Here is a 19,826-nt window from a genome sequence, read left to right as displayed (position 1 = left end):
TTGTTTATCCGCTCATCCATGGATGGGCAGCTAGGTTGTTTCCACTTCCCGGCTTTTGTGAGTAATGCTGCTGTGGGTATATGAATGTCTCTTCAAGATCCTGCTTTCAGTTCTTTGGAGCATATACACAGAAGTGCAATTGCTGGATCATATGGGAATTCTATTTTGAGTTTTTGAGGTACCGCCATATTGTTTTTCACAAGAGCGGCACCATTTTGCATTCCCATCCTTAGGACACAAGGGTTCCAATTGGTCCATGTCCTCACTGATGCCTGTTCTTTTCTGCTTTTTCAACAGCAGCTATCCTAACGGGTGTGAGGTGGTATTTCATTGTAGGAGATGTGTACTCTCAACCTCTAAATGTTGTATGAACTGGGAACCACTGGAGTCACCGTGGAGGGAGACAGCAGGAGTTGGGACAGCATGAAGACAGGGGTTTGGATGATGGAGTGAGAGAGACTGAATCTCAGAATGGGTTGTTGAGAGAACCGCATGGCATGTTGTGAACGAGGACTTGCCGAACACTATGCAAACATGATTTTCTAGAAGCCCAACAGTGCCATCCAAACAGCAGACCCAGGAGGAGCGAGAGTATGGCTTCTCGGGAGCAATGGGTCTGACCCAGGAAGCAGTGGACAAGAGCCTCTAAAAAGGCATGTGCATTCCTTTATGTGGTAGTGAATTCCATTTCTTCAAGGTCCCCCTGAGAAATTCAGAAGAGATGCTTTCTTCAGGAAAGCATGTCCAAAGTGATCACAGTACCAGAACAAAACGCCAGAGGATGCTGGTATTTTAGGGGAACGTGAGATACGGTCTTCGTCTTCTTCTAGTCATTGTCTTCACAAGCGGCTCCACCCGAGTGACAGCCACTCTCCAGGTCTGAGCATGCTGGTCCCTCTAGCCGATGCTGCCGAAGTAAAGGGACAGAGGAAGAAAGCCCTAGGCGGCACAAGATAGGCTGAGGTAGCAAGGTCAGCCTTGGGAATATGAGGAAAGACGGCGAGGGACAACGCGACCCCAGCCCTGGGGGAAGCGAGGTCGCTGGGCTCACCTGCGGAAATGGCTGGTAATTGGGCCTGACATTCACAGCCCGCCTCGCTCCCGCTTCCACCCCTCCTACACCACATCCTCCTCATTGCCTTCACGTCCCCATGTGCAGGATCTCCTCCTTTCTAAATAAAAAAGGGCATCCCCCGGGCGCCTGGGTGGCTCAGATGGTTAAGCGTCTGCCTTCAGCTCAGGTCATGATCCCGGGGTCCTGGGATCGAGTCCCGCATCGGGCTCCCTGCTCCTTGGGAGCCTGCTTCTCCCTCTGCTTCTCTCTCTCTCTCTCTCTCTCTCTCTGTCTGTCATGAATAAATAAATAAAATCTTTTAAAAAAAAAAAAGGGCACCACCCTTCTGAAAGTAGACTGGAGCCCAGCTGACCACAAAGAGGACTTGTAAATATAAGAAAATATGCTCAACATGTCTAGGAAGGCAGGGAATGGGAGTTAAAACAGAAATGAGGTTCCAAAGAAGGTTCTGAACAAGGAAGGGGTAATGCAATTGGAATGCTTTAGAAACAGGTAAGCCTTGGGCGCCTGGGTGGCTCAGTTGGTTGGGCGACTGCCTTTGGCTCGGGTCATGATCCTGGAGTCCCGGGATCGAGTCCCGCATCGGGCTCCCTGCTCGGCGGGGGGTCTGCTTCTCCCTCTGACCCTCCCCCCTCTCATGTACTCTCTCTCTCTCTCTCATTCTCACTCTCTCAAAATAAATAAATAAATCTTAAAAAAAAAAAAAAGAAACAGGTAAGCCTTGTCACCCTATCCGAGACTTTAATTCATCCAATAACTCTTGGGGTTGCAAGACATCAATGGTTCAGATTTCCCATATTAAGGAACCCTGCAGTAATGCCACAACACCAAGCAAAACAGCAGCAAATCAACACTTAAAAATACCTCAGAGGCTCCTGGGTGTCTCAGTCGATTGAGCATCTGCCTTTGGTTCAGGTCATAATCTCAGGGTCCTGGGATCGAGTCCTGCATCGGGCTCCCTGCTCAGTGCAGAGTCTGCTTCTTCCTCTCTTTCTGCCCCTCTCCCGGCTTGCTCTCTCTCTCTTTCTCTCTCTAAAAAAATTTTTAAAAATCTTAAAAAAAAAAATACCCCAGTATGGAGGCTTCTGGCTGGCTCAGTCAGGGGAGCATGTGACTCTTGATCTCAGGCCCGTGAGTTCAAGCCCCACGTTGGGTGTAGAGATTACTTAAAAATAAAAATCTTAAAAAAAACTACCCCAGGACTCTGGTACAGTGGAGTATCCAACACTCCTACTGCAATTATTACTCACCCCCTAGCCTAAGAATGCCCAGGTACACAAGTCCCCTTATGCACGTGGTAAAGTGTTTGCGACAGACAGAACTGTGATCCGGGAAGCTCGAAGAAAATGAAGATGCCTTTTATTTTTTTAATTTTAATTTTCTTTTATTTTGAAAACTAAGATGACTCTTAAATCCGTTAAAGAGTGTGGCATAAAGGAGGCAGGTCTCGGTCAGGAAGGCTCTGCTCCCTTTCTCTTTTCAGAGAGCTGGAGTCAATTTTATGTGTAAATGTTTTTCCCACAACAGTCAAATGTCTCACCAAAGCCGGGCTGCCTGGCAACACAGATGTGTTGGGGGGGAGCTGGGGAGGGGGCCCTGGGCAGGAAACATTATTTCTTCACTTCTTCCCAAGCAGAAAGAAAATTGTTCCTTTTCTCTGTTCCAGAAGAATACATTTAAAATGACAAGCTGAACAAAATGAAAACAAACCTTTCCTTCGGAGACATTCAACAGGGAAATGAATTTTAGACGGAGTGTGGGAAAACGAGTTTCCAGAATTGTCTGAATTAGCTCCAAATTTGCAGTCAGTGCAAACCCGACTGCGTTTGGGGTTCCTAATGACGAAGTCTGGGACATTCGGGTCATTCCTGAGGGCTCTACCTGACCTGGGGGATGGGTGCCTAGTTGGAAATGAAGAGCCAAATCTTTCAGGGGTGAGCCAGGGATCTGGAAATTGCCTTTCAGGCTTTTGCATACCCTTGGACACAAAGGGGATCAAGTAAGGATAAAAAGAGCTCCCCGACATTCAGTTACAACTGCACATGTGCAGGCGGTGGTCAGTAATCAGCAGGAGGGTTTGAGAGCAGGCACAGGTGCACCGGGCACAGAAGGGCGTGCTCTCCACGTGGTGAAGGCTCCAAATCCCATTGGAGGCTCTGCTCTCCCACCAGTCAGAGGTGCCAAGGGGCACGCAGCAATTCAAAGTTCCCAGGATGACATGCGGCAAGGCTCCGAAATGCATGGGGGTGGTCCTGCCCTCTCCGGAGTGGGCCTCCCCCACTTCACGTCCATGCGGGACCCCAGAACGTGGCCTCACTGGGAAACAGGGTCTTTGCAGGTGTAACAAGCCCCTGATCTCTGGATGGGATCCTTGCAAGGAAAGGCGAGGGCATGTGAGACATGGACACAGAGGGACAAGGAGGGGACAGTGTGTAAGGACAGAGGCAGGGCGGGAGCGATGCAGCCGGGAGCCGAGGCACCAGCGGAAGGAGGAAGAGGCAGAGGAAGATCCCCCAAATCCCTGCCCCCCGGAGGCCCCGGAGGAAGCTTAGCCTAGCCAGCACCCCAACTTCAGGCTTCTGCCTCCAGAACCTTGAGAGATCACGTTTCTGACGTTTTAAGCCACCCCGTTTGGGGAAGTTTGTTCCAGAAGCCATAGGAAACAAATATACTGGTGCTTGGAGCCACGACTTAGACCAGGAGACACAGCTCAGCCCAGGGTCACCATCGGGTCCCCAGGTCTGCGTGGAGGTGCTGAGATGTGATTCCGTTGTCCACGTGTTTAAATTCAGAGACTGCACTGAAAGCCCGCGTTGTTAGCTTCTCGCCAAAACCAGCGAACCCGGCGGCCGGGGTCGTGAGTGCCTGGCTTCTTCCCTCAGCATCGCGGTCTCAAGCTCCATCCACGCCGTGGCCCGGATCGCCAACTCAGTCCCTTCTGTGGCCGCACGACATCCCCATTACACGGACAGATCACATTTTGCTTTACTCATTTGCCGGTGGGTAGACATGGGGGTGGTTTCCACGTTTTGGCCATTATGGATAATGCTGCTGTGTGTGTTTATGTATTTGTGTATGTTTGGGGTATAATTAGGTGTAAGTGGACTAAAGTGCGGAGCTCCCCAATCGGCTTCAGTCTTTCAGGAGAGACAGGTTCCGCGGATCCCACCCGCCGCCCACCAGTGCAAGCCCAGCACCGTGCCCTCCACCTTGGGCTGGCTGGGAACCGGGTTTACCTATAAAAGGCCCGCATTGCAGAATCCTTTTAGGGGAGTGGACAACCAGTCTATGAGCCCTCCAGGCACTCCTTCCCATTTAGCTTCTAGGAATGAGTCCACCGACACATCGCATCCTGCTTGGAAAAATAACACCTCTCCCAATACCCCTGCATGCAAAGTCCCTTTAGGTCGTCGCTTTAAAAGCCTCTTCGCTGCTTCCGCCCTTTATCTTTTTATTTATTTATTGGATGATGCTGGGAACGTAGAGAGGCTGTTAAGGGCACAGGACGTTGTTTGGATTAGGGTGGGGGGGCACCAGTTGTTAGCAAGAATGGGCAAGCATCCACCAGTCCAACTGGAACAGAACGCATGAGTCAGGAGCCCCGCATCCGAGCGCCGTCTGTGCCCCAGCCGAGGGCACCCCCCGCCCCGCTCCCTTATTCTGCCATCCTGCCCCGACAACGCGAGTAGTTCCACAACGTAGAGTGTCTCTCCTCTGCTCCCTTTTTATTGTTCTGGGAAGACTACCTCCTTACTTCGGAGTGTTTTACTTAGAAAAGAAAAATCATCTCTTCGGATTTATGCCCCGAGGGCTCCATTATCAGGGCCAGCACACGAAATCTACCCAGGAAAGAAAGGGCAGAGCAGCCTCGCAAATTGCTGCTCAGTTGTCAGGTGCTCCTGAGAAAGCTCACACGGCCCGGGAGAAGGAACAGAAAGGGAGATGTGGAGATTCCTGTGGGTGCTTTGGTGTGGGGCTGGCTGGTGCGGAAGGCGGCTTGCCTTGGGGGACAGCTTGGTGGCTCGTCGTGGGCTGGATGTGTGGGGACCACCCGAGGTCCACAGGAGTCCAGACACTGGGGAAACCCCTAGACCTTCAACTGTCATGGTTGGTCTAAGTCTCCCGTCACACACACAGCTCCTGTTCTGCTCTTGATGATTTCTCTCTGAGCGCACATACTCAACCACAGAACCAAGTCCCGCATCTTCAGGGAGACCCACGGGAGACCCGACCAGACCTCCAGAACACAGGTGTCTGAGAACCTTAAGACCACAACACTGAACTCGGCAAGAACTTCTCAAATGCTAATGGGGAACAGACGGATTCATAAAGCCGCTAACCCAGAGGAAGCAAAGCAAGAATTAATTACGGGAGACTGAATGAATGGACGGAGGGATTAGAATCTTGATGACTTTGTTTAAAAACACTGCTGGTTCTTTAATATTTTGTTTTCCAGATTGGAAGGACCCTTTTCCTCCTCTCTTTTAAGACATTTATAACTTGCAGCAATTTGCTAAAGCATACGACTGTAAACCCAGACTGAAACATTTCCCTTTTTCTCCCTACTGGATCTCTCCAGAATTCAGAAACTCTGATTAAATATTCTCATTCTTCATGACAATATATGTACTAGAATAAGCTCAGTGAGAATCTGTTCCTTTGCAATGGGACTCAATTACACAAGTCCATAGCTTGGCTTCTTGGCATAAAGACACTTTAAAGGTCTGAGATTCCTTGTTATCAGACACTTTTAAAGAACTGAGATTGACCTCAGGGATCCAGTGACACCCCTTAGATGTGACCAGAGCCATTACTGACTATCATATTTGATAACAGACACAGAATCAGTAACCTTACTACGTTGATGTCAATCATCCAAGTTTAAGAAGACTAGACTTATTTTTTTTTACAAACAAATGAGTTTCACCCTATCTTTGATAAAAATGAAATAACTACAAAAATTATATTTCAGATGGAAAACTAGAGCGTACCCATGATCAGACTCTCATTGTTAATTGTTTCCGAGGCTTTGTGATCTACGTGTAAACGTCAGAGAAATCACCATGCAGAACACTCCCGGACAACCTTCGTGGCTGCTACCGGATGGAAACGCCCATGACATCACCAACCAGGGAGACCCCCTGGGACTGAAGCCGCCAACCTCATTGCACCCTCTGAAGACGCTTCCAACTCAAATCTAGAAAATTTCTCAACTGGCTGTTTATAATCCACTCGGATTATCAACCTTTGCTTTTCTTATATTTCCAAAGAGATGTCTCTTATTAAATGACTGATTGCTCCCATCAGCCAGAGACCTGGTTTAGACCTGGTTACAGTACCACGTCCTGAAATGAATCATTCTCATGTTCATCCGGCCCTAAGTGACCATGAGGAGAGGCGATTGCTAATACCTCGCGTTGTGGTTTAACTTCGACAGGTAAACCTGAATCTGATTATAACCCATTGGAGCTGCTTAGTTGGTTAGATCTTGGCTTCTCAGGATCTGCTCTGGGGGGAGGGGGTTCATTCTTTGGCTACTCCTGTCCTAAGGTTGTGAGATTGACCTCTGTCTCCTCCCAAGCGTTTTAAATGCCCCTTGACGGTCACTCACACATCACATGATGTCCACCAGGATCAGACACCTTGGGGAACTCAATGATCCGACCACCCATGTGCGAGATGGTGATGCCCCTGTTGGCAGAGGGGGCCCTGGGAGTCCTCAGCTGGGCTGTGTCATCAGGGGTAGTGACCAGAACGCCGTACCAGCTGCTCACGCTCTCAGTTCACTGAGGGACTGACCCAAAATGGGGGGGATGTTAAAGTCACCCACCAACAACAGAGCCCAGCCTTAAAAACTCCTTGAGCTGACAAACCCAGTTTCGTCACACAAGCAAAGCTTAATTCAGCTTGCTTGGCAAGACAAGCGAGGCCAACTTGACCTGGGTCATTGCTTGCTTATGCCTCGGAAAATCATAAGCATTAATTTTTTCCCCCAAATTGACAGGAGGTCACCACTAACCCCTTTCCTTTCATTTAAGAAAATTCTCATATTGTAAAAAATGCCCAGGAAGAATAGTTGGTCCCCACCTCCAGGCTCTGGGAGTGCCTGCTTTCTAACATAGATGCAAACCGCGCCCCCCTCCTCTACCTCCCCTCCAACTCCAAGCCTCATTCCAGCTTTGCTTCCAGGGCTCCCGGTGTACAGACTGTCTTTTGGGTGTGTTCACAATAAACTTTAGTGATTCATCGGTTTAACTTCTGTTGTTGTTTTTTTTTTTTTTAACCTCAACTTTGTGGACACAACGAAGCAAGCCTGCTCTCAGGTACAGAGAACAGAGCCACCTCCTTTGCCTTGTAGGCATCAATTCCAGTTACTTAGTGACGAGGCTGAGGTGCAGTGGCCTCCCCCGCTCTCCCCTCTAGTGGCCTGCAAGGTCAAGACTCACTGAGATAAAGTGAACATCGATCCCAAACGGGAAGAAGTTGTGCACACTGCGTCTAACACAGAGCTTCGAGGAAGTAGGGGTCTGGGGCAGGCGCCATCCTCGGCATCCTGAGGCCTTCATGGCATCCAGGCACGGGGGGTGGCAAAAGGCATTTTCAGGACTGATGGCTCTGATCGTCGGTGTATTCTGGAAGCCATCAGAATAGCGAGGCATGCCCCTGCTTGCTGTAAGGAATCTTGAGATTGATTTTAAGAAGCCTCAGTCAGTCATGAAGGAAAACATCCATGAAAAGGAACGTTTATGATCTAGGTTTGATAGCAAGTATTTGGTTTTGCATGAATTCCATAAATATCTGCTGGGCCTTTGCTCTGTGCTTTGCTCTAAGCCAAGGGCCAAGGGGCCTACTCCCGTGACCGGACACACTTCGAGGCGTCTGTGGAACACATCTGGTTAGGCGTTTTTCATTTATGTTGGCGATCATGATTTCTTATTTTCTCAAATAGGTTTCCCAAATCACTATGACTACAGGAAACAAAGCTTCAACTTTCCACACCTTGACGCCTTTGGATTAAATTCATGAAGTTGCGAGCCAAAAGCAGGCTGATACTTTGGGCCCATGGAAGACAGCATCATTCGTGAAAACGATCTTATAAAGGAGGCCTCGGCCAGGTTCCCAAATAAGCTACTGGCCCTATAAAAATCCCTAAAACATCCTGGCTGTCTCCAAATATAGCCTTGTCATCAACACCATTGTACAAGGTGATGAAGGAGAACGCCTCTGGATTTCACAGTCAGCAGAGGTCTTTCAAGTTCTCCTGCAGGCTCCCCGAATTTCTCAGTAGAAAGGTCCCTGCAACGGGCAAGATGGATTTCCCTGCGATCCAACCCACAGCCACGGCTGGAGGCCACTGGAGGCACGTGGGTCTCGTGAGCACATGCACTCACGTGCAGTCACTGTCTGTGTACAACCTCTTGCATTCTCTTACTGAATATTTTATCCTTGAAACAATTCATTGAAAAATAAACATTATTTTTAACTAAGTCACAATTAACTATGTTCTCTGGAAGGGAAAACCTGCTTCCCCCACGCTCTGCCCATCAGTCATGGCAGCGGCACCCTTCGGCCCCACGTCAGGGACCCCGTGTCTCCTCTGCCTCTCCCCCAGGGCTCAGGTCTGTGTTGGAACGATCGGGAAGGCAGAAACAGGGTGGCTGCACCTCACGGCCCTGAGCAACACCCACCCCAAAACCAGGCCATCACCACCCTCCGTGCTCCAAAGCGCTTGTCATTAAAAAAAAAAACAAAACAGTTTTGCTCTTTAAACAAAATCACGGCGAGGTGGGCATCAACACAGCATGGAGAACAGACCTGGTGGCTATGGTTTTAGGCAAGGCATGGAGTCCTTTTACTGCTAAAACAGAATTCAGCGCTTAGGGAAGTTTTGATGGATGTTTAAACACAACCCCCATTAGTGACACTCAACATTCATAGACATACTTTTTATGGGCCAGGCACTGTCATAAGCACCTTAGAAATAAATATTGGCCTTCGGGGGCCTCCCACCACTACAGCAGGAGGTGCCGTGAAGACATCCGATGTAGAGATGAGGGGCAGAGGTACCCACAGTCCCACAGCCAGGAAGTGCAGGAGACAGGCTCAGAGCTGAGCCAACTGTTTGCAGGAGCTGATCCTCACCACCGTTCCTGCCGAGATGATGACAAATACAGAAAACATCCCCTCCTGTCCAACAAAGCAGGTCTGGGGGGCCCACCAACAGCTGAAGACCCTGCACCTCCTGGGACCCAGGGACCTGGTGACTTACTCAAACCTGCCCCGGGTGGACCACAGAGCCTGCATTTCTGAAAGCGAAGTTAAGGATCAGTCTAAGTGTGAAGATAATTATGACTCTGGAATCGTGAAGCGTGGCACCATCCAGGCATCATCCCTGTCTTCTGCATCTACTTTCCAAAGCCAGGGCTGTATATACTTATTTTACAATGAAATGATCTGAAACAGAGTGTGCCGAGGGACCCAGGGAAAAAAAAACTCAAACCTTGCGGATCAGTGTCTTTCCCAGCCAAGGCAGGAGGAAGCAAAACCCGGATCCTCCTATCTAAACATTTGCTTTCCTGGCCTGTTATAAGGCGGACACTTCCACCGGCGCCCTGACGGGGAGGGGCGTCCCTCCTCCCACACTCAGCAGGTGCCTGGCTGGACACTGAGGCTGAGAGTATGGACATAATGGGAACCCCTGCAGGGCAAACTTTGTCTCTTGCGAAAGTTGGAGGATTTCATACCATCACTGATCACAATGTAGAAATGCTCAATCTTATCCAGAACACACCGGCAAGGGAGGATCTGGTCAAATGAGCCCGCTTAAAAGTTGAAAGAAAACATGACAAGGACGATGACCAGACAGACATTCCAGAAGAGCATTATTCAAATCTAAAGGATGAAGAAATGCCTTGAGAAACACTTGGAGTGCATTTTGTGAAAACAAACACAAACAAAGCTTTTAAAAATGACCATTCTTGACATTATAGGAGAAAACTTAAACAAAAAGAAATACGCTATAAAATGCTATCATTCTATTTTGCAGATATTTTCCCAAGCAATTCATTCAACATGCGATTAATTTTTTTATTTTAAGAAAGAACCAAGGAAGAGTCGTAATTATGAACTAAGTCCTTCTTCACTAGAATAGAAAAAAAAAACCCACAATTTTTATCATCTTTATCTTTTAAATAAACCTCAAATATTTTCTCATTATTATGAAATCCTGGTCCACATTTTAAGAGGATTTGCTGTAAGTGGCTTTTCTCCGGTATTGATAATCTTCGGAGAGCAGATGCTCCCGGACCGACCTCAGAAGCATCATGCAGTGACACAGTAGCCCCATTAGAACTCGCAAAATCTGCTGAGCCAGCAGCGGTGACGGCAGGTGGGTTATTCTGTTGTTTCAATTTATTTTCTGTTCTCTATTAGGAGATGGAATACCTCTGCGCAATAATTTTCTGTTGGGCGGACTCCTTTAATCACAGCTGCGCTGTGCTCAGGAACTGAGGTTCCCACAGCCCCGACTTGGCAACACTGAACCTCACCAAAAAAATTTTTTTAAAGGGTGCATGCATCCTTGCCTTTTTCCACACATACACCCAAAGTAAAAATATCATAAATATCATAAACCCTACATCTCTTCTTGGGCTCTGCAAAAATATACTCGCATTCATGCAACAAGTATCTGTGTATCTACAAAAGAATTCAAAGCTAAAGAAAAATCACATCCTTCTCCAAGTTCGATGACAACTCAAGGTCAAAAGACAGTGATTCCTTTACCCTTGCTCCTTTTGGATTCCGTTTCTGGCCCCCTCCCCCCGTCCCCTAATCCATAATGTAAGAGGCACTGCTGAGTGCAGAATTCGGCTTCACTGTGAAGCCGGAGGGTCTCTGAAGGTAGCGAAACCCCAGGCGTCCAGCCCCACCTCACAGGAAGCACACGCAAGACTGCCCGGGGCCACCCTGGGCACCTACCTCAGGATGAAGAGGTCCACGGTGGAATTGCTGGCCATGGTGACATAGGCCGTGACCACGTCTCCTTGTTTGACTGGCCGGGAGGGCAGCCAGATGGCCACGTTGCTGTCCAAACGCAGCTCATTCAGTGCGGGTCTGCTGCCCGTCTGGTAGAGGAAGACGCTCCCGATCCTCTGCAGGTGGGGCACAGCTTCGTCCAGCCCGTCCTTCCCCGGCCGGATGGCGTTGCCCTTCCGGACGTCGCCGGCCGCACAGTCCCCGCGCACATCCCCCGGCTGCACGGAGTAGTAGAGCTCCACGGGGCTGCCCTCGGGCGGCCCGGGCGCCTTCTTCCTCCCGGCCACCACGCTCGGGGGCCCGAACCAGGCGGCCAGCAGGTCCAGCTCGGCCACGCACAGCCCCAGGGCCCCCTGCAGCCGGCAGCCGGCCCGCACCTCCCGGGTCTCACGGAAGGCGAACACGCGCAGGCAGGGCAGCCTCTCGCCGGGGCTCTGCGCCGCCCAGTCCCGGCCCAGCACGTGGAACAGCACCTGCACCTTGGGCCGGCTCAGGTACACCTTGTCCCGCAGGATGTGCGCCTTCAGTTTCCAGTTGAGACCGAATTTACTGGTTGGACCTAGAAAGTTCGAAGTGACCATCAGTTCCAGAGGCACGACCTTCTGCACAGAGAAGGGCCCGTAGCTAGCGTTGAGTACTGGGGGCCTCTTGGCCTTGTATGTGAAGAAGGACTCCACCCTGGTGTGCAGGCTGGAGTTGCGCACGACGTCCTGGTTGGTCTCCTTCAGGAAGAAGGAGGTCTCCGCCCCAAGGATATGGTAGCTCACAGGCAGGAAGGGCGGCAGCGAGGAGAACCGTGGCACGTTGTCTGTGACCCCTCGGCCCTCTATCACTTCAGGGGGCAAAGAAAGAAAAGAAAAAGACAAAGATGCGGTTATTGCTGGACTCCGTGGACAGTAGGTCTGTAAGCAATTTAGAAATGAGGAGAACGTTCCGAAGCCCGCTTGGCTAGAATTTCCATGGTACTCCTGGAATCAGCCAGTAAAGGACTACATGCTCTACAAATTATATACTTGTATTAGGTTGAAGCCAACGAAATGTAGATTTTTGCACGTTAGAAATGGTTGAACAGTGATGATTTCATAATGTCACTGAGCAGAAAGCTGGCAAGATACCCACGAGTGTGGAGTTGGGATGTTTATTAAAAATTTGCATGAGTTTAAAGCATATTTAATGATACGGGTACATGAATAGAAAAACAAACCAATGGAATGGATGAGTCCGTAAATAAACTCACGTACACCTGGAAATTTAGCATGTGATAAAGACAGCACCCAAGTCATGAGGCAAAGAGAGACTTTTTCATATATGGTTCTAGGACAAATGGCTAGCCACTTGAAACAAAAGATACAATTATAAAAAAAAAAAAAAAGACACAATTAGATCCATACCTCACACCATACACAAGAATAAACGTCAAGTGAATCAGTGATCTAGACATAAGGAAATAAAAATTTCCAGTACTAAAAGAAGACAACGGATGAACGCCTTCATGAGCTGGGTGTAGGGAAAGCTTTCTAATTATGACTCAAAATCCAAATGCAATTTTAAAAAAAGTGATAAACTTCCCTATGCAAAAATTTTTAAAAATCTTTTGCATAACAACAAATTCATAAAGTCAAAAGGAAACACGGCGCACTGGGAGATACTACAAACTGCTGGCTTAAGGCACGCAATCCAGCCTGGGGATGGGCTCTGTTCGGCCCACAGTATTTTAGAAGATCACTAAGAATGGGAACCATCTTGAACAACTGGGAAGTATCTGGGTCTCCAGCTTCTCTTTACACATGAGAGGACCTGGCAACGTCTAGGTGTTATGCCCACCGGGGAACAAGGGGAGAAGTCACTCAGCAGTTCAGTTACCTGCTTGTAACTGTGCAGGTGCATCTGAGTTGGAAAGCTCTGACCGGAATCCACAGCCTGGTAAGCCATCCTACCCTGGGGGCTGGAGCTCAGCACCGCGGTGGGCTCCCATCATCAGGCATCACCCCTGCCTTTCTGCCCTCCTCTGTCCATCACAGACCTGGGCAGCCATCCAACCAGCAGGCTCCTTGCTGCCCGAAGGTTCTCCTCTCCAAAGATCCCCTATGGCTTCCTCTTACACTGTGGGCGGCTCACTACGGACTCGCTACACGCCCAGGACAAAGAGGTTAAAGTGCCCAGTGGCTGACTTTGCAAAGCCCCCCGAAGTCCACGGCTGTGCCCTTGTCTTTGAAAACCAGCCCAGAAACGCAAACGGGCCCCCATTCATACACAGAGAGAGCAGAAAGTTCTCTCTTCCTCCAGCCGCCCCACACTCCCCTGCTGGCCGTCCTCTGAAGGCAGCAGGTGCGGCCCATCCAGCATATGGGGCGACCTGAGCCTCTCTCCTCTGGAAGCTCCCCTAATCCTTTTCCCGGCAGGGACCCTGGCTAGCAGATCAAAGCTGCCTCCGGTGGTGCTGCAGCCAAATGGGCTTGGGTTGTCAAGATGGCTTTTCAAAGAAACAGCATCCCCCCTTGTTGTCCACCAGAGGCTTTGTTCTGAGGCCCTGGGGAGCAAGGGTGCTGGCCCCTCTCTCTTTGAGGGATGTGTCTGCACTTCCACTTTAACCCTCTCATTCCAGGACCAGGTGAAATCACCCTCAAAAGGCCCCACTGGAGTAGAACATCCCAGAAAGAGTACTGGTTCCATGTCCTTAAAAAGGCCATGGACTATTTAAGTGACTTATAATTAAAAACCAAACTAAATTGCCACATCAGATGTTTTGTTCTAGTGTACCCATTCCTCTCCAAAAAGGCTCTTAAACTGTGAAGTGTGGAGATTTAGAGACTGATTTGTTTGGGGACAGAGCGGGGGGCGGGATGGGCTCTCTGAAGGATCTGCAGGAGCAGAGCAGAATGCACCCCAACACAGGAAGCACTGCCAACAAGCTTTCTCCTCATTCTTCACTCTCCCTGTGTGTAGGGACTCCTTTTTTCTACTTTTTTTGGGTTCCCCCCAAAAAGCCTAAAATATGAATCTCTTATTTTTTCGTAAATGCTGAGTTTGTTTTCTATAAAATAAAGCCTTGCTTTATTACTCCACTGGGAGTGGGCTTGCTGTCCAGCTGTCTCCTTTCTCCATTACTTAAGTAGGTCGCTCCTTCTCCCTCTTGTGGAGAAAAAAGTGCCTTGGTCTTACCTTCCTGCTGACCCCAGTTCTGATTTTTTCCAGTTCATGAGAGATTTAACATGAGCAAGAAGAGACAGACATGGTGAAGAAGAAAGTGGGTCTAGTATGGTGGTTAAGGGCATGAAGATTGGTCATGGAGGCACTGAGAGTTGATCTACTCAGCCATCATGGGTTCTTGAGCAAGTTCTTACCTTCTGGGAGTTTTAGTTTCCATGGATGGATGGGTGGATGGGTGGATGGGTGGATGGGTGGGTGGATGGGTGGATGGGTGGATGGGTGGATGGGTGGATGGATGGGTGGATGGATGGGTGGATGGGTGGATGGGTGGATGGATGGGTGGATGGATGGATGGATGGATGGATGGGTGGATGGGTGGATGGGTGGATGGGTGGATGGATGGATGGATGGATGGGTGGATGGATGGGTGGATGGGTGGATGGGTGGATGGATGGGGGGATGGATGGGGGGATGGATGGATGGTTGGGTGGGGGGATGGATGGGGGGATGGATGGATGGGTGGATGGATGGATGGATGGTTGGATGGGGGGATGGATGGATGGGTGGATGGGTGGATGGGTGGATGGGTGGATGGATGGATGGGTGGATGGGTGGATGGGTGGATGGGTGGATGGATGGATGGATGGATGGGTGGATGGGTGGATGGGTGGATGGGTGGATGGGTGGATGGGTGGATGGATGGGGGGATGGATGGGGGGATGGATGGATGGTTGGGTGGGGGGATGGATGGATGGTTGGGTGGGGGGATGGATGGGGGGATGGATGGATGGGTGGATGGATGGATGGATGGTTGGATGGGGGGATGGATGGATGGGTGGATGGATGGGTGGATGGGTGGATGGCTAGAAGGGTGGGTGGGTGGGTGGGTGATTGGATGGAAGGATGGATGGATGGATGGATGGATGGTTGGATGGGGGGATGGATGGGTGCATAGGTAAACAGATAGATAAATAGGTAGAAAGAGTCAGATATATGGGATATAACAGAAGCTGTGTAGAACAATTAAAAATAGCCCCAATTCTCCTTTTGTATCTACACTTTTGCACGTGGCTCTGCAACCCTCCCTTCAAGAGGAAGAGTCTATTGACCTCCTTGAATCTATGTTGGCCGTATGATTTACTTTGGTCAATGAATACGGCAGAGAGGATTTTAAGGGCAGTGAAAATACTCTGTACAATACCGCAACAGTGGACACGTGTCTTTATACATTTGTCCAAACCCACAGGGTGTACAACACCAAGAGCAAACCCTAATGTAAACTACGGACTTTGGGTACATGGGAACTCTCTGTACCTTCCTCTCAATTTTGCTGTGAATCTAAAACTGCTCCAAAAAAGAGAAAGTCTTCAAAAAATGAGAATTTATTCCCATGCCTGCCAGGAACATCTCCCTCCACACACAATGCTCCAGACAATGTCTCCTAAACTCAGACATTCCGAGAGTACTCTCATGACATCAACCAGATATTTATGCATTGCTAGTCAATGATTTTTATCAATAACTAATGCTTTATTAAATACTTAATCAAATACCAGTGAATTAATGAATACATGCATTTAGATAATCTCCATATAAATAAAAACACAGGATCCCATGATACAAATTGTTGCCAGTCTATGGCTCTGAGCCTGACATTTGCCATTTCTTTGTTAAATGGGGAGGTTACTGAGTGTAAGGTGTTCAAGATACAGTGATACCAAAATGAGACTGTTCCGCAGGATGAAATTAGAATAATTCAAACAGAATTGAAAAGGGAATCGCTTTCTCATTTGTGAGACTCGGGTGGCTTCACCCAATGTCCATGCACCTCAAACACCGACCCCATGGACGCTCATGAGAACGGCTCCCCCAGGACCTGTGCCCATCTGCACCCTCCCACGCCGTGGCTCTGTCGATCACCTCGACCCATCTCACGCTCTGGGGAGCCCTGATCCGGGGAGGAAGGAAGCAGAGGTGATTACCAACAGTCCTTGTATTTCTTTCTTTCGTGACACTTCATCTGCTGATTGCCAGGGAACCATCTCCTGGCTGCTGGGACCCAGTGAGCACAAATACCCACCCTCTCATTCTGGTGCATCTGCTCACACCGTCTCCCAGAAAGATAGGATTATTCGGCAATTTTTATCGATCTGAAACAATAACCCTGGAAAAGCCTGATGCTGGTTTCCTAAGGCCACGGGAGCGGGAACAGGGGGGCCGTTGACAGATACACCTTTTTATCCGGGCTCCCCGTTGATGGCACGTTCATTTGCTGTCTGCCTCCCTGTTTATCCATTTTCTTTATCTGTGTCGCCTGTCAGTGCTGGGGATATTGTGTCCTCCATCAGGTGTTCATCAGAGAACTCTGCGGCAGAGCTGTGGCCGGAAATTGAGTTTTTGAGATTCTGAGATAGTGAACACAGGAGAAGTCCGTGTCACTTAGCACCCAGACAGAATAACGTCAGGGGTGGGAAATGGCCCTTTCAGCCCACATGAGGTGTCACCTTCATCATGATGCTCACCTGTGGATGTGTTGACGGGGGCGGGTTCTTCGGAGCTGGTTCTCTCTGGGCTGGGACATGGGGGTTGGCCAGGCTGGAGAGAGGACCCCAGGAGGGGGGCTGAGCAGGGGATCCCTCCAGGAGAGGCTCGGGGCCTCGGCGTGTGAGGAGCCGGAAGGCGGTCTAGGAGCGTGGGAGGGGGCCAGAGTTTGCTCTGACAGCAGTAAGCACCGGGTGCCCATAGGGTGCGTGGTAAAAATGCAAGGTCCTGCTTTCCTCTTCAATTGTAGAATGTAAAAACAAACACCATGGCGCACGGGCCTTTCAAAGACTATCCAGAGGGGAGGGGTTTGCACTGGATTTGGTTCTACATCCTCATGTTTGATTTTAAAGCACTGAGAGATTTTTTTTTTTTCCCAAAAAGGTGCGGATATCTGCTCATTTTACAAACAGGAAAGCAAACACCTAGAGAAGTCCATGTATTTGAACTCTAAGTAAAAAAAAAAAAAAAAATCACTGGAATCACCCAAATGCATGAGTGGTATTGTCTCAGGTTGTGCAAAGGGTCCTCAACTAAGGGCGATTTTTGCCCCTGAGAGACACCTGGTAACGTCTGGAAACATTTGTGGTTCTCACAGCTGAAGGCTGGGGGAGCTCCCGGCATCGAGAGGCCAGAACCCAGTGATGCTAACAGGCCAGGCCCCTACCACAAACACTGTCCAGTCCTAAATGTCGGTGGCGCTGAGCCTGAGAAAGCCTGATCTAACCTGATTCACGTGCAAGGTGTTCGTGGTTCATCCAAGGTACAAATGAGACAGAGGAAGGATTTTGGCCAAACCCTCTTCAATCCAGGGAGAGGAAAGATATCCTTGTGGGTTAAGGGCCTTCCTGACGTCAGACAAAATCCAAGGAGTCCCTGCTCCACAATGTACTAGATAAAGATTTTGTTGTTGTTGTTGTTTCGTGCGTCTTTTTGCAAATACCTTACACTTTTGAGCTTTGGCAGCCTCATTTCTATAAAGGGAATCCTATCACCCCCAAGTCACAGAAGGCAATAAGCAAAGTACCCCTGGACAGAAGGTGCCCGAGCACTGGGAAGGGCGCTGTTGCTCTTATATTATTATTCTTCTCAGTGTGATTACTACCACCATTGTTCCAGTCATGCTGGTAAGTTAGAGTAGAATGCTTTCCAGGCCGCAGAGGTGTGCAAAGGAACAGGTGACACATCTGTATGAGAAAAGATTCAGGCACCAAGAGCAGTGGGCAGGCCCTTCCACGAGTCTGGGGGGCCACGGGGCCACGGATGCCTCCCACTGACCCACCCGGTATCAGACACCACCCCCCTCCCCCAGGGGAAACGCCAGCCTCCATTCACCTCAAGGAAAACCCTGATGGGACTTTCCTTCCAAGTTGCCACCGCTTATGTGAAATATGAGTCGGCCCAAGTATTCTGAGGTTTTCTCCCCCTCTCCCGGTTGGTGATTTATTAACATTCTCCAGACACAGAATGTCTCTCTCTGCTAAATACGGCGCATTGTTTCTTTTTTCTTGAAACAAAAGGCACCTTGATAAATGGATTATTTTATTTCAATGCCTCTTCTGAACAAGCCCCTGAATATCCTTTGCTGAAATTACATAGTGTGGTTTGCAATTTTGGAAGAGAAACTCTCCTCTAAAAGAGCAGGTACTTATCTCCCCCTCTGAGCTGCTGGGGGGGACACCCCCCTTTCTCGGGAAAAACTCCATAATCATCCTCAGGTGTGGCTTAATCGCTACCCCAGCCCCAGCACAGCAAAAGACTTAGGCCTTTCAGAGACAAATTCTCTAAACCACCTGGAATCTCAGACCCTATCAGCATGAGAACGGTGCCTTGGGTATACACACACGAGGGAAATATTTCCTAGGTAGAGCCATAAATCTGAAGTGCAATGTTGTAACCGCCCTGAATTCATATTTCCTGAAGTCGAGTTTGGCAAAGAGCGTGGTAGCTATGTGGCTGATCCCTCCGCCCCCACTGTCCCTGGGTGTGGCTTGGACCCCAGGTCCACAGCGGGTTCTGGAGCTCAAGGTGGGGTCCCCTTCAGGGAGCCGCTCCCCGGTGAATGCTGTATTAGTTTCCCATTGCTCCCGGAATAAATGACACAAACTTAGTAACTTAAAACAATGGGAAATGCTTTCTTATAGTTCTGCAGGTCAAAAGTCTGAAATGAAGGTGTGGGCAGGGCTGCGTTCTTCGTGGTGAGTTCAGGAGACAATGTTTCTTTGCTGCTTCCCCTTCTGAGAGCACCTGCTGTCCTTGTTTCCCTTCCTCCCTCCTCAAAGCCAGCAGCCCACAGCTCCCGTTCACTCTGACCTCCCACCTCCCTCTCACAGGGATGCTGGTGATTAAATCCCAGCTCAAACCACCTCACACCAGTCAGAAGGGCTGAAATGAACAAGGCAGGAAACGACAGGTGTTGGCGGGGATGCCCTTTCTCCAAAGGGGAACCCTCCTACACTGTTGGCGGGAATGCAAGCTGGTGCAACCGCTCTGGAAAACAGTATGGAGGTTCCTCAAACAGTTGAAAATAGAGCTACCCTACGATCCAGCAATTGCACTACTGGGTATTTACCACAAAGATACAAATGTAGGGATCTGAAAGGGGTACGTGCGCCCCAATGTTTATAGCAGCAATGTCCACAATAGCCAGACTGTGGAAAGAGCCAAGATGTCCATCGACAGATGAATGGAGAAAGAAGATGAGTTCGTATACACAATGGAATATTACTCAGCCATTAGAAAGGATGAACACCTACCATTTACATCGACATGGATGGAACTAGAGGGTATTATGCTAAGCGAAATAAATCAATCAGAGAAAGACAATTATCATTTGATCTCACTGATATACGGAATTTAAGAAACAAAACAGAAGAGCATTAGAGGAAGGGAGGGAAAAATAAAACAAGATGAAATCAAAGAGGGAGACAAACCATAAGAGACTCTTAACTATAGCAAACAAACTGAAGGTTGCTGGAGGGGTGAGGGGTGGGCGGATGGCGTCACTGGGGGATGGGCATGAAGG

The 19,826-nt window shown here is 49.3% G+C and overlaps 1 protein-coding gene across 1 annotated transcript in view; it reads right to left on the bottom strand.

Moving 5' to 3' along the window:
* The window catches only part of TMEM132C (transmembrane protein 132C), a 318,194-nt gene that overhangs the window by 199,373 nt on the left and 98,995 nt on the right, over window positions 1-19,826 (bottom strand). Inside the window, exon 2 of the mRNA XM_088019420.1 lies at window positions 11,054-11,942. Coding sequence (XP_087875546.1) covers window positions 11,054-11,942 — 889 coding nt within the window. The remainder of the gene's footprint in view (window positions 1-11,053; window positions 11,943-19,826) is intronic.

This window comes from Eumetopias jubatus, unplaced genomic scaffold (genome assembly GCF_037043125.1).
Source record: "Eumetopias jubatus isolate StellerSeaLion01/CBP00866 unplaced genomic scaffold, mEumJub1_p1.0 scaffold_16, whole genome shotgun sequence".
NCBI classification, from domain to species: domain Eukaryota; kingdom Metazoa; phylum Chordata; class Mammalia; order Carnivora; family Otariidae; genus Eumetopias; species Eumetopias jubatus.
The sequence above is the reverse complement of the archived record's forward strand: the minus strand, read 5'-3'. Positions and strand labels throughout refer to the sequence as shown.